Here is a 14,794-nt window from a genome sequence, read left to right as displayed (position 1 = left end):
GCACGTATTGACACAAATGTACTTGCAGTTTTATGCAATTTCTTAAAAGAACATGCCTTTGGAATTGCATTATTGATCTTAATGACAGGTTTCTCGATTCGTTTGTAACTCGATGATCTGTTTATGTGAAACAAGACGTGCGCTGTCATTCAAGCGTCGCAAATTTTCCGCCTCCGACTTCCGTCTAATTTCCCAATAAACGCGCAATTGAGCGGTACCAGGAACGAGATCAAGGAGAACAGAAAGGTCAAAATAATATCAAAATGATGATAAATATAATCAAATTTTAGTTTGTTATCATTTGACATCAAATCGCATAAATTTTTTATGTTTTGTCTACGAGAAATTTTTCATTATATAAAATAAATTATAATTGGTTATATTTAATTATATAGAAAGTATGTCTATAATTAAATATAAAGAAAAATAAATATTTGCCATACAACCGAGCAACGTACACATTTTTTTAAAAAAGATCGACATTATAAAAAAAACGTACAATATAAGTTATTTTTTAAAGTCAAATCGTGATTTTAATCGCGACGTAAATTAAAAAATATGTCAATTCGGTCAATATGACGTCAAATTGATATAATTTTGATTTTTCTGTTCTCCTTAATTGGGGAGAGAGCCAGGATCGCGTGCAAACGCGAACGCGCGTATGATAACCCGCGGACACGAACGCGGCGCGCCTTGGTGATACGGCGAGGGTTATCGAGAGTTACGAGAGTTACGTCTGACAGAGAAAATCATTAGAAAATCTGGAATAACACTTGGCGGGAATTCCACTTCACGTGATACACATGATAATCGTTAGACTTGGCAAAACACAATTCCAAGGCCGGGGGACAAATACGTCTTTATTATTGAATTTATTGAATATACGTTTGTGAGGATCTTTTCGGAGACGTATCTATTGCCATTGTTATACGGATGTAAACGAGCTGATAATTAATCACGGCTGATTATCCTCCTAGCTCCTAGAAACTAGAAGTTAAAGGAAGTTGTTCGTAGATTGGATATTTTTTAGATATTGTTGGAAAGTAAAAGAGCAGATGTCTTAACAACTTTTTTGGGATATATTTGTTTTTTTTTCATTATTTTCTAATGTAATTTTTTTTCAGCAGACGCGCTTCTTATAATAGATCGTTCTGAGACGTCAAGAACAAATTCTCGATCGAAGCGTCGGACATAACTTTTTCGCAAAGATCTGGCGGAGATCAGGAGGAACGAAGTTTGGCAATATATGGAGCGAGGGAGGATCGCGGGGTGTGAAGGAAGAAGCGCTCGTGGCATCGTCAATGAGCAATTCCCGAAAGGCCAATTCCGACGAAGCCGGGCGACGTAGAAAAGGGCGCTGATTGTGAGCATCGCACGGTCGGTGGCCGACGCGACGTGGACGGGGGGTTCTCGCGAATTAATCCGCCACTCGTAACCCTTCTCTCCTCTCCTTGCACGAGCTCAAGGGGTTAATGATAAAAGTAGCCGGCACGAACAGTCGCGCCTTCAGTCGATCCGCAGCCTCTCTGTCGGCTGTCGATCCCCCTGCCGCTCCTCTCAACGTCGCTCCTCTCGCGCCGGAAAGGAGGAGGAAGCGCGTCGCAGCGTGCGCCTCTCGTTAATTATGCCCGTGACGATCTGACGATTCTCTCGAAAATCGAGTACGCGCGTCGTACCGGCGTGAATTCCCGAGACGGGATGATGTTTAAGCTAATCGTGTCTTGTGCATTTCTCTGCCTGTTCTGCCTGCCCTGCGGGGCGGAAAGCGGCGCGACTACCAATCGGTAAAGACCACCCCTACCCCCCCCCTCCCTCCTCCCAATTTGGCATTTCATTTTTCGCGAAAATAACGCGTTGGGCAACCCTTTCTCTCGATTGTCGACTACGTGTTCGCGGATATCGGATTCTCTCCGCAGATTCTCCGTTATCGCTGACTGACCGAGAATAACACTCGTTACGCGCAATAATTTAATAATAGCCACATCGATTTTTCCTTGTGATAAACTCGAGAATATAAGACGCCGTTAAGGAACTAGGAAAATCTGAAAGATCTTCTAAAGACGGTGCACATAACAAATTACGAGATTCTGATATTTTTTAAAAATATCTGGCATTGAATTAAAGTGAAGTAGTTATTTTAAGTAAAGTGGACTTTAGAACATATCTTTTATGCTTTTTGTAAATGTCGTGAAGATGAGTTTCTCGAGTAATTTTGGTCAGTACAATTACTAACATTACATTTTTTTCGTGATTTATAAGACAGTTATAATATTCGGCTTTGCAAAAGAAATTATTTCAAAGTTTCCCCCACGAAATTTTTTAAACATTTATTTATTACGTTTTCTCGCGCCCGTGTAGGTTTAACCGGCTTGTTGTCTTTTAGAGGATATGTATTCACCGCGCCGAGGAGATTCTTGGCCGGCGAAACCGAGAGCGGCTGTTTGTCGCTGCACAATCTCGAGCCGCCGGCGCACGTTATCCTGGAGTTGCTATCTCCGGCGGATGCGAGCGCGGAAGACGAGGTACTGACCAGGACGAGCGGCGTCGTCAAAACAGGCAAGTGCATCTTTCTGCCTCGGATTCCGCAATCGACAAATAACCCGTTCGATTTCCAAATATTCGACAATTTTCGGTATATTGAAGTGGTATTGAGTTCTCATAGAATAATCCAGAATTGGCGAAATGTGAAAGTATGATGTATAATTTATTGAAGAACGAAGCGTGTAGCCGAAATTCGACGATGTAAACACGCGCGATACAGCGATGACTTAATGGCGAGGAATTCGGCAGTCGATCCCAATATGCCGTTGACGACACTAGACTAGATAAACTTATATTTTCGAAACATAGTGATTATTCGAATATATACGGTCTTCCTCTTTAGATATCCCGAGTGCCTTACAAATTTGAATACCTCGGTTTTAAAATTTGTTATAGAGATAAAGATTATTTTTTACATTATTTATCGAGCTTTTTTGCGTTTTTGATGTCCTACAATATCCCTGGACTTATCTTCTACTCTTCAGGTACAGAGTCTCGGTCGCGCGAATTTACGTCCGAGGATAATCGCGGGTATCCGAATACGACCCGATGTGTTATCGCGCACGCGACGCGCGATAACGCATAATCGTTGAAAATACCGCGCGGATTCCTACGTCGAATTCAGGGACGTAGCAATGAGAGAGAGAGAGAGAGAGAGAGAGAGAGAGAGACGGCAAAGAAAAGAAAGCTCGCGACGCCGGATATGAATGTCCGATCTTTCGAAAGAACGATGGAGAACTGAAAAAAGTTTACATTTCACGAGTAGGAAAGTTTAACAGTGAATTTACATTCGGGCCCGGCTACGCCCCCCTGAATACGCGCCGCGTCCCGGTCTTTCCTCCTTCTTCCCTCGCAGCTCGAATCGGGCGCTTTAAACAAATCATAAATTGAAATTGTCGCCGCTTCCTGCGGGGGAGCTAAATGAGCCGAGTCTCTCTCCGAAGGGGAAATAAGCAATCGCTCGGGATCACATGGGAAACCCATCTGCATTGTTATGCACGGGATGAACAACAAGTACGGGGCTTGATCAAGGTCCGAGTTTATCGTTTATGTGCCGATTGATGCCGCAGACGCGCGGAAAAGTTTGTGGATAAATCGCTAAAAAGGAAATGCGTGGTGTAGTAAACTATGACGAAGTAAATTACGCGAGCGAAGACTCTATGCGATAATCAGTGATCTAAAATGCTTAATAAGTGTCTTCATTTTGTTTTTCAATATATACATCTTTCGATACTCATACTTGCGCTCAGCAAGGTAGCTCAAATCATTTCCGCATATCTGTGCACAGAGATATATTTATTTAATCCTCTATATTAGATATTGAAAATAAAATATTTTTATTTTGTTTTAAAAATATCCCCTAAATAAAGGGAAATATTCTCCTTTAAACTTGATTATTTTAATTCGAATATAGTTCGAATTGCGTTGACATGTAACTCAACGCCGCGACTGTCGGCGCAATGATTAAGCGAATCAACTTACGCAATTGCGCACGCTATTATTCTTATTATGCTATATTAGCGATTCGTTCGCGAATTTGCAATCATTAAATGTTGTATTCTTCCTGTTTTTTACTCAAATGTTTTGTGCTTGAAAAGTATATAGGAGTAAGTAAATTTGGACATTGGTTTCGTTAACGTTTACAGGGATAGAGACATGTCTGGAACTGGCGGTACCCTTCACGAAATACTTCAATGGACGATTACGATTGAAGATAAAGTTCGACAAATATCCTGACTACGTCGTGGAAAACGAAAAGGAAGTTTATATTGAGCACGATTCCCTAATCACGTTCGTCGAGACAGATAAGCCGGTCTACAAACCCGGGCAAGATGTGAACATTAGAATCCTTACGCTCAAGCACGATTTAAAGCCCTGGAAGAAAACGGTTTGTTGCTCGTTAATATAAAATATATTATAAGTATTAACGCTAGAATAACTATCTCGTTAGTTGTAAAGTAATAATAATAATAATAATATATATATATATATATATATATATAAAGGGATATAATTTTTGTTCATATATATGCGTAATAATATAATATAGTTTATAAAGGGAGACAATTTTTATTCATATAGAGTTCTAATAATAGAATCGGTTTTAAAAAGAAAAGTAGAGCTCTTATTTAATATAATATCGAGTTTGTCTCTCTTTCTAGATACCAAAAGTATGGATCGAGAATCCATCCGAGGTGCGAGTGGCGCAATGGGCCAACGTCAGTACCGAAAACGGAATGGCGCAAATAAAATTCGCTCTATCTCCGGAACCAACCCCGGTAATATGATCTTAAACGAGGTCTTTAACGAGAACGTGATAACGACAGAATGATAAGAATGCTGTTTGTGCCGCAGGGTACTTGGAAAATTAAAGTGGAAAAGAGAAGATCGCAACCGCAACTGATCCACACGACCGTGTTCGAGGTGAAGAAATACGTTCTACCGAGATTCCAAGTGACCATTACTTCACCGGGATACATTCTCGCGGACGCGGAGAATGTTACGTGGAATATATGCGCAAAGTAAATATGCTCGTTTCGATAATCGGTAACGAATCGAAGCGTTTACCGTGTCCACGCGAAGTCATCTTACGTTATCACGTTATTACAGATACAGCTACGGCAAGCCGGTCAAAGGTAAATTACTCTTAAAGTCGACGCCTCAAATACCGACATGGAGACGGAAGCCCAATCTCCCGGAAATACATTACGAAACGGAGGTCAGTGGTCCCTTCGATCGTTGGCCATTATAATCTTTATTCTTAAAAAAATTATACTGTTTTAGCGATTCCAATCGTATCTGATTTATAAAAATCAAGTTTAATATTTTATAAACATAATATACGACACACGTCGCGAGATTCGCGGTATCTCGCGACAGATTAAAAAAATTAGCCGTTTAATTCGTTGCAGCTGGATTCGCCGGATGGCTGCACCGAATTTGTGCTGTCGGGCGCGGTGCTCGGTCTCGCACAATGGAAAGTGGCACCGAACAACATCGTCCTCATAGCTAACTTCACCGAGACCGGTACCAGCATAGTCGAGACTACGATCAGTCGGACCGTGGTCGTGCATCAGGTTCTGAAGCTGGAGTTCCTACCGTACACGCCGAAATACTTTAAACTGGGCTTGCCGTATCACGGAAAGGTAGAGATATCGCGAGACGTTCGATAATTTCGTTCTAATTTCTCGCATACGCGGAATGCAAAATAAATCTCTCTTTACAGTTACGTGTCTCGCGGCACGACAACACCCCGGCGCCGCACGAGAAGATCCAGCTCTGCGTGCGAGTGCGCGGTAAGGACGAGTGGCTTCGTGTAGTGGTCGAATGCCGCAACTTCACATCCTCGTCGGACGGTTTCGTCGACTTTGTCGTACCGCCGCCGCACAGGAACATCGTCCTGCTGAGCTTCGTCGCGACCGGTATCGACTATCCCACGAAATACTATTCGCCGGACACGCGTTGGCGAGTACGTCGAACAGCCGTTATTCATATTTTATTTAAGAAAAGATTTTCTGAGTGTATATACAGAATATTCTTTTTATATCAGATTATTTTTTAATAATTCATTTGATTAATTTGAAAATGAATTATTCTGCAAGAAAAGAATTTAGATACAATCTTTGAGTAATTTAAAATACTGCTTATAATATATAAGCATGAAGTCGTCCGCGCGCACTTTTGTAATTTATTGTAAATCGCAATTAGGTCTTCATGGATCAACCGTCAGCGCATATCGAAGTGAATCCTTGGTTTTCACCGTCGGATAGCTATTTGGCGATAGCTCGGGGTTACCAACCGATCGTTTGCGGCGAAAAGTACTCGTTCAACGTTATGTACACGGTACCGGCGAAAAGTAAGACCAACGAATCCATTTCCTTCCATTATTCGATCAATTCCAAGGGGGACCTGTTAATATACGGTCACGTGAAACACCGACCGACCAGAGACACGGTCTTGAATTATTCGGAGTTCCGGAACCTGTTAGGCGCCATCGAGTCGTCAGGAAATAAGACCGATCAGAGTACAATTGCTCACAGGTAATGTGTTCCATTTTTGTAAATATACCCCACGAGTATGAAATGCATCTTCGAAAAATTTTTGGATGCGCCAAACTATCTTGTCTTTATTTAAAGAAAGAGTTAAGATCAATTTCAAGGTGTCTCACGTTCGATCGCTTGTTTCTCAAGATTCCCTCTCAGCGTCAAGATCACCCCGTCTATGGCACCTGTCTCCGAATTATTGCTATACTACGTTCGTTCGGACGGCGAGATCGTCGCTACCACGTATTCCATCAAGGTGGGGCACTGCTTCGAGAATAAAGTGAAGACCGCCTGGCACACCGACGCTCAGACCCCGGGGACGGCCACACAGTACCACGTGGAAGCCGCGCCCTGGTCTCTCTGCGGTATCTCAGCGGTCGACAAGTCGACTCGTTTCTTGGCGGGCACCAAAGTGAACCTGATCGACGCTGACGAGACTTTCGCGCAGCTAAAGAGATTCCATATCGAGCCGGAGTCGCGTCCTATTTGGTCGTGGACTCATTGCAAAGGTATACAAGGTGTCGAGATACAAATAGTCAAATATAACGCTACATTAATCCTTTGTTTCTTTCAAGATATTTTTGTTGGGTCTTTTAATGTGCGTTACTCAAAACCGCGCTGCAATGATTTGATAAACTTATTCTTGAGACATAATACTCGGAATTTCATTGGAATACTCGGAACGATTTTCTATTCTTAATTAAGATCACCTATTGTTACAAAATAAAAGTGCTTGTGCGATTTAATATCTCACTTGAGTTAATGTAAAGTTATTATACGATACCCACTTAACGTAAAACAGTTCATGCGATTCGGCATATAAATTCTTCGCAGTTTCAACGACCGAAGAGACAACCAACACGGAATTCGATCATTTGCCAATGCCCGCTTTTGAAGAATCACCCGTGTGGGCGCGTAAAAGAAGAAGAAGAACGGTGTACAACGGCGGGCTTGTGAATTACGTAGATGCCATACAGGCGTTCGATGTGAGAACTTTCTGGAAATGTAATTAAATTCTAAAATTGTAAGAAGGGTAATTATATGTCCATTGGATCTTTCCTCGTATTTCAGGACTTCGGTGCTGTCGTGATGAGCGATCTCGTACTCGAAACGCGGCCCTGTCCTCCTCGCGGTCGCAGGGGTAGGGGTAGGTCCAGAAGCAGAAGCAAGGTACAGCTGCCAATTCCTTTTCTCTCGGCAACCTCGGAAATGGAAACGGACGCTGGTGCGTGTTCAGAAAAAAATCGCCTGTTCGTAAATAGATAGATAGATAGATAGATAAACAGATGTTCTCTCCTCTTTCGCTATATTTTTAGCTAATAAATAATATAAATAAAATATAAATAAAATAGTATAAATAAAATAAATCATACCGATGTATTATTTCGGCAGGAATGTTTAAAATGGCGAAGACATTGCCCATGGCGTATCCGTTATTAAATGTGGGACCCGAGCAGGGATATGTGGATCAAGCGTCCGATCAACCTCCCCTCAGATCTTACTTCCCCGAAACGTGGCTGTGGGAATTAGTGCCGACAGGGTACCTACATATATATTTAAATTCATAGAATGCATTTCATCAAAGGCAACTTCATTCTCTCCTACTAATTTTTAAATTTTATTTCATTTTCTCGTTTTTTTAAATGTACAGCGGCTACATTAGCAAGTTATTTTTGCGCTTTTTAATGTACAAGTACAATAAGAAAGCGTCTTCGAGAGCTTTATTTGATTCATATCGTCTTAGTACGTTCTCTTTTCTTTTTACTCTTTTACAGAAAAGAAGGCAAAGTGACGGTAGAACGTACCCTACCTCACACCATCACCGATTGGATCGGGTACACCGCGTGTATTTCACCTACGCACGGTCTTGGAATAGCACCGCCGACGACCATCACAGGATTCCAACCGTTTTTCCTCGACTACAGCTTACCGTACAGCGTGAAACGTGGAGAAATGTTGCGCATGAAAGTTTCCTTATTTAATTACATGCAACACAGTTTGCCGGTAAGTTTTCGACATTCGTTTCACTCTCGTTCTACCCTTAAGCACCTCAAGTGAAATAAAATTTTCGTAAAATTCAGACAGACATTATTACAAAAATGTGACGAAATACAAATCGAATATTAACGTAGTTGTACAAAATTAAATTGAGACATACTTTTTACATACTTTTACATACATTACATATACATTAGTAATACTGAATAATTGAGAGATCATATTGGATGCACATTGAAAGTAACCGGAAAGTAACCGGCGCATTTACAGTAACCGGTCGATATGTTATAATTGATCGATGATTTGACGTTCGCAGGTCAAGATCAAATTGGAAGACGCAACGGGGCTCGACTTGCATCTGTCGCACGCAACCGCTTCGTTTTGCGTAAAACCACGAGACAGCGTGGTGCATGAATATATTCTCAGACCGCGAGTTCTCGGCGATGTTAACATCACGGTTTCCGCCTCGATCGACTCGGATTATGCGGAACCGTGCGGCCCGGAAGTACTTGTGTATACACGGTAAATGAATCAACTCGAACGTTCCTCTGCTTGCAATTGAATGAATATTTAAAAATTTTAAAAACATACGAATCGCCACGAGTATAAAAATTCGAGATATCTTTCTTTTCAAAAAGTATAAGTTTTTGATAAGAGTATAATTTCTCCCTTTTCGATTGAATTAAGAAAAATGTGATTTCATTAAATACACAGTTCTTAATCATTTAAATACTAAAAATTAGAAACTGTGGAACAAGAATCGTATTTAGTATCGACAGTATTTAACAATTCGTACGCTTTCTCAGGGATGTGATTGTGAAGCCAATACTGGTGCTACCGGAAGGCTTCCCCGTAGAGACGACGAAATCCCTGTTCCTCTGTCCGAAGGACTTCAGCGACGATTCTTTCATATCGTGGATTCTCGATCTACCCAACGATCTGGTGCCCGAAAGCGCGAGAGCACACGTGTCCATGATAGGAGACATCCTGGGTCCGGCTCTCGAGAATCTAGACAAGCTCGTTCGCTTGCCGATGGGATGCGGCGAGCAAAATATGATTCTCTTCGTTCCGAACATCCACGTGATCGGCTATTTGGACGCGACTGGAATTGACAATCCGGAACTGAGAGCAAAAGCGATAAAAAATATGGAGAAAGGTGCGCGGCTTGATCTCGATCCGATTTTAATTCGCGATTAAGGATAAATTTTATACATTTGTGTTTGCACGGCACAGGATACCAGCGCGAATTAATATACAGACATCCGGACGGCTCGTACTCCGCATTCGGTCCGGAAAGCTCGGAGGACGGTAGCTCGATTTGGCTCACCGCATTCGTGATCAAGTCCTTCGCCCAAGCGAAAAATATAATTCACATCGACGAGCGGGATCTTAAGATTTCTGTAAAATGGATGGTGAAGAAGCAATTGGAGAATGGATGCTTCCCTGTGGTCGGCAGGGTATTCCACAAGGAAATGAAGGTATTACTTACGCGGCATTCAATTCTTTCCCGAAGAGAAGAAGTGACACTTAAAAATCTTAAAATACTCTCGAATATGTTCGCAGGGCGGTTTGCAAGATGACGACACTTCTTCCTCGGCATTAACGGCTTACATACTGATCTCGCTCTTAGAATCGGGCGTGCCGTTAACAGCGTCGCTCATTAATAACGCTCTGCATTGCCTGGAGAAGGGAATGGAGAACGACGGCGGTACCATGTATACGGCAGCTTTATCTACCTACGCCTTAACGTTACTGGAACATCCGAAAGCGAACGACAGCATGGTATCGCTTATGAGACGTGCGACGCGGAACAATGTACGAATATTTTCACAAAATCAGCTGTAATTTTAACGTTAACGAGAGCGTATAAAGCGAATCTCAATCGACGTGGTCTTCATAGTAAATTTTCGTTTGCCAGGATCTTCTCTGGTGGGAGGACACGCACAAACCGTCGCTAGGACTGAGCATCGAAATGACGGCGTACGCCGTGCTGTCGCTGGTGAAGTTAGGCGGCGAGATGAACATGGTCATGGCGTTGAAGGCAGTCCGCTGGATGTCGAAGCAGCGTAACGCCGCGGGCGGCTTCACGTCCACGCAGGACACCGTGCTCGGGCTGGAAGCGCTCACCAAGTACGCCGCCGTGATGTCGAGCAACACCACGGACCTCTCGGTGCTCGTGACCGCCGGCGAGGTGGACCAGGTGTACAGAATGCATAACGACAATCGCATGGTCCTCACGCAGATCCATCTGCCCGTGCTACCGACGGCAGTCGAGATCTTCGCCGAGGGTGAAGGCTGCGTTTTAGTACAGGTAGCTTCGCATTTTTCGTAGGATATCATAATTAAGACATACGCGATATTCACACTAAACCAAAAATTATTCGTATTAGCGAGGAGTAGTGCCTTGAAAATATAAATATTTCATGGAAACGTGAAACTTTTCAGACCAATATGAAGTACAACGTTGCACACGTGACCGGCTCCGAAGCCTTCGATCTCTCGGTTAACGCCGCTTCGCCCTCGATGTGGCTGGACGAATGCTCGGGGCAAAAAATTACAATTTGCACGCGATATAAGATGGCAGATGGGGAAAGTAACATGGCATTGCTAGAGATCGGTATGGTAAGCGGATACGTCCCGGACCGTACGAGTCTTCATTCTCTACTGGAGGATCCGGCCACAAGTGAGTGGTGCAATCATGCAAGAATATGTTAAGAGACACTATAAGATAAAATTCATTCCTAACTTGTGTCCGACACGCGAATATATTTGCAGAAGTGAAACGTTTCGAGGACGATCGCGGTATCGTCACCATTTACTTCGACAAGTTAATGAATCAAAAGACCTGTATATCGTTCACGGTGACCAGAGAAAATATCGTGGACAGGCTGGAACCAGCGAATGTGAAACTTTATGATTATTATCAACAAGAGTTGTCGATATCTAGCGTAAGTTTACGAGTATATTGTTTCATAATCCGTTATGTTACAAAATAAAATGTATAAAAATAAGTAATTTTTATTACATATATATATATATTTTTTTTTTCAGAGCTATAGTTTCGCGGCGACTTGCAGCAGTGCCAATCCGAGTGAAGAAGTGGAGGTGCCCAATCCGGTGCCGATAGAAGTACAGGAAATAGGCAAGGACACCGCGAAGAAAAATATCGTGGAAAAAGGGGAGAATAAGGTCAAAAAAGTCCCGGCGATCGAAGTCCCGAACGATCGAAACGGGACTATAGAACAGATTATAGGTAACGCGGCTCAGAATCCTGTTCTATCTCGACTAGAGCCGCAAACTGGTCTGGCCAAGAAACCCCGTGACAAAGTAACAAACGAGAAATCGGTACAGTCTAGAAGCGAGGATAACCCTCCGGTAAAAAATTCCAATCTCAAAGTAAATAGCGACGATATCGATACCGTTGCGAACGTTCATGCAGCCAACAATAACGGCATCGCGTCCGGTAATATGGATAGTTAACGAACATTACGTACACAGCTCGAGAGTAATGAGAACGATTTACATCGAAATCTTCTATCTATACATTTACGCGATTTGATGGAAATGTATTAAAGTACGCTTCCAGTGCGCAAGTCTAAGGAGAAGCATACTTTAACAAATCAACATAAGCGTGTGAATATAAACTCGAAATTTTTGGCTAAATTATTCTCGTTATTTTCTCGAGATAAATCTCTTTTTCTTTTTCTTGCGCCGCAACGCTGTCTTCGCAATTTTCTGAATTTTATCGAATTTCTCAGTACCGCAAAGAGAAGCTGGAAGCGGTCAAACGCCGGACGAGCCGGACATCAATCTGAATCCGGTGTTCGACAGGCTCGGGCCACCTAACATAGATCTCGAGGATATGGAGGCACCGTTCGCAACTTTTAACCGACCGGATCAAGATCCTTTCGCGACGGATTTCGACGGGAACCCGCTCTTCGTCGTGGTCGACCACGAACTGGCGACTCCCGAGGGCGTCGAGGGCCCCGTGCCGGTTTCCGTGAAACCCGACATCGTACATTTCGACGGCAATCCACTGTCGAATGCGGCCAATGAAACCGATCAGAAACTGGAAGTGGAGCTGAGCAACACGGAAACGTTATGTATGTAAATAGGCGTGAAAATTATGACATAAGATTGAAAAACACAGAATTTTCATTCAAAAAAATTGGACCTTAGACATGCAGTATAGCCCATATGTTTTTCAATTTGCTGCTTCTTTTAAATTAGAAATTAATTGGCAAAATCTATCTTTCTCGTTATATATATCAAATTGAATGTTTTTTTTTTATTTCAGCGTCTCTTAGTTCGAACGAGTCTTGCCCCGTATGCGCCGATGAATTACCGTCGAATATTAACGATCTTTATTGCTCCGCCAGTAGCGTTGCAAAGGCGGCGATTAGACGATTACGTAAGGCGAGACTTCTCTTAGATATGCAATCGTCACGCGAAATCACGCGTCTGCATTCGACGATCCCATTCATCTTAAGTCCCAATTGTTCCTGCCCGCCTTTAGATAATCGTAAGTATAGTAAAGAACAATATATGTATATACACTATCGTTAATATATATCCACTATTATTTATAATTATTTATAATTTGAATTATGTTATATAGCTGGAAGTCTAGCACTAGTGATGCACTTCGAGGACGGCGAAAACTTTGAAAAGCGCTCGCATTATCAATACGTCTTAGACGAACAGGCTTCTATATACGGATTACCGCCGATTGGCGGTGTTCCACGTGAGATAGCGGACGCTCGAGCAACGTGTGCGAATCGAGATAATAGCACATTTCTTAATCTCCCTATAGCTGACTGATCTTCGGCGTTTCCGTCGAGAATATACTAAATATAAATATAGAAATAATGGAACACGTCATGCATCGCAATCAGCGAAACTCAACGAATCGAGAAAAGAATTTGATCGCTCTTTCAGGCGTACGAAAATTAAATATACGCCCACTTAAATCAGAATAAGATATTTCGAATAAATCGAATAAATTTGTCGTTGTAATTTGAATCGTTGATCTTAGCACGTCTGTAATTTGAAGGTAAATTTAACACACAGGGTATTGTATAATCGAATATACACTCTCTCTGAACTTTCATCGCAAATCACTCTTCTGCATCTCCCACCGTACACATATCTCGACATCGCACATTCTACATTAAGTGTGTGCGATGAGAAAACATAATACCTATAGAATAAAATAAAGTGTCATTTTTACAGCGAAAGTTGCGTTTTATCGATTATATTACGTTATCGTTTAATTCTCGTAATTGTGAATAGCAGATAATTAACGAGTTAAATAAATTGTAAATAAAGCACAGCGATTTATGACATAATAATTGGGTAATTTAATGCATCCATAAAATATATCTCTAATGTATTTTCCATCACCGATTTATCGATTAAAGCACTATACTTTAAGGTGGGTATACACAAAAAATTTTTTCGCAAAATTAACTTTTCTAGCTTTTCTAAATATTTGGAAATTATATATATTTTCTTAGAGACTTGGCTGTGCAAGGTTCAAAAAACGATGTTTTTAAGAAAAACTTTTTCTAAACAAAGAAAAATTTGACAGATTTCGATTTGAATCATTTTTTACGCGTACAAGAATGATAGAATTGAGTATGAAAATACTTTGAGTTTCAAACGAAAGTGTGTTGTATCTTTATTTGTTGCCCACATGTTTGATCGTATTGTAATAATTAATAAAAATGAGCAATCACCCGCCGCGAATTCTCGCGCTACCATAAATAGTGTCTCGTTCTAATGTGTATGTGTACGATTATTTATTTAATACGAGATTTAATCCGTGATCATGTTGTCCATTTGACATTTAACGTTGATATGACTTTGCTCTACATCAGCGAAACGATACTTTAATCGAATCTATACCCTCCGTTTCGTACAACATCAGATCTCGCACTTTTCGAAGGACAAGCACTATTAAATATCAAATGGATAGAGAGAATCTCTGGAAGTATTATTATTTTATTATTCACGCTGTATACAGTTAAATGCTTGAAATAAATAAACATATATAACTATTGCTTACTATACACTATTCATCGCGCTGGCTCGCTACAGTAACCATTGAGAACTTAACTACGTAAAGGAATGAAAGGATGAAATGTAATTGGCAGTAATAATCGGTATTCGCCGTCTATATCTCGCGCTAGATGACTGAAACACGTGTTTTC

General features: G+C 41.6%; 1 protein-coding gene across 2 annotated transcripts; it reads left to right on the top strand.

Annotated features, from left to right (window-relative positions):
• Positions 1-1,508: 1,508 nt before the first annotated feature.
• LOC105455335 (alpha-2-macroglobulin-like protein 1) lies at positions 1,509-13,930 on the top strand. Of its 2 annotated transcripts, none has more exons than XM_011698585.1 (25): positions 1,509-1,784; positions 2,384-2,556; positions 4,188-4,429; positions 4,704-4,820; positions 4,897-5,063; positions 5,152-5,260; positions 5,454-5,687; positions 5,768-6,010; positions 6,250-6,581; positions 6,732-7,093; positions 7,419-7,570; positions 7,656-7,809; positions 7,977-8,124; positions 8,360-8,588; positions 8,899-9,104; positions 9,389-9,738; positions 9,816-10,060; positions 10,146-10,397; positions 10,501-10,893; positions 11,028-11,265; positions 11,358-11,530; positions 11,634-11,835; positions 12,341-12,685; positions 12,880-13,104; positions 13,201-13,930. In XM_011698585.1, the coding sequence occupies exons 1-25, from the start codon at positions 1,699-1,701 to the stop codon at positions 13,401-13,403; spliced, it is 5,580 nt and encodes a 1,859-aa protein (XP_011696887.1). In that variant the 5' UTR covers positions 1,509-1,698; the 3' UTR covers positions 13,404-13,930. The 2 variants fall into 2 exon arrangements, with proteins under 2 accessions (XP_011696887.1, XP_011696886.1); XM_011698584.1 differs by having other exon boundaries at positions 11,634-12,045.
• Positions 13,931-14,794: the final 864 nt, after the last annotated feature.

Source organism: Wasmannia auropunctata, unplaced genomic scaffold (genome assembly GCF_000956235.1).
Source record: "Wasmannia auropunctata unplaced genomic scaffold, wasmannia.A_1.0 LD335903.1, whole genome shotgun sequence".
NCBI classification, from domain to species: Eukaryota; Metazoa; Arthropoda; class Insecta; order Hymenoptera; family Formicidae; genus Wasmannia; species Wasmannia auropunctata.
Note: the sequence above shows the minus strand (reverse complement) of the source record. Positions and strands in the feature narration are given on the sequence as shown.

Coding starts and splice junctions, on each gene's coding strand:
- LOC105455335 (XM_011698584.1), top strand. CDS start 1,699: ATGATGTTTAAGCTAATCGTGTCTTGTGCATTTCTCTGCCTGTTCTGC. Junction 5,261..5,453: donor AAATACATTACGAAACGGAG/GTCAGTGGTCCC, acceptor AATTCGTTGCAG/CTGGATTCGCCGGATGGCTG. Junction 6,011..6,249: donor CGCCGGACACGCGTTGGCGA/GTACGTCGAACA, acceptor AATCGCAATTAG/GTCTTCATGGATCAACCGTC.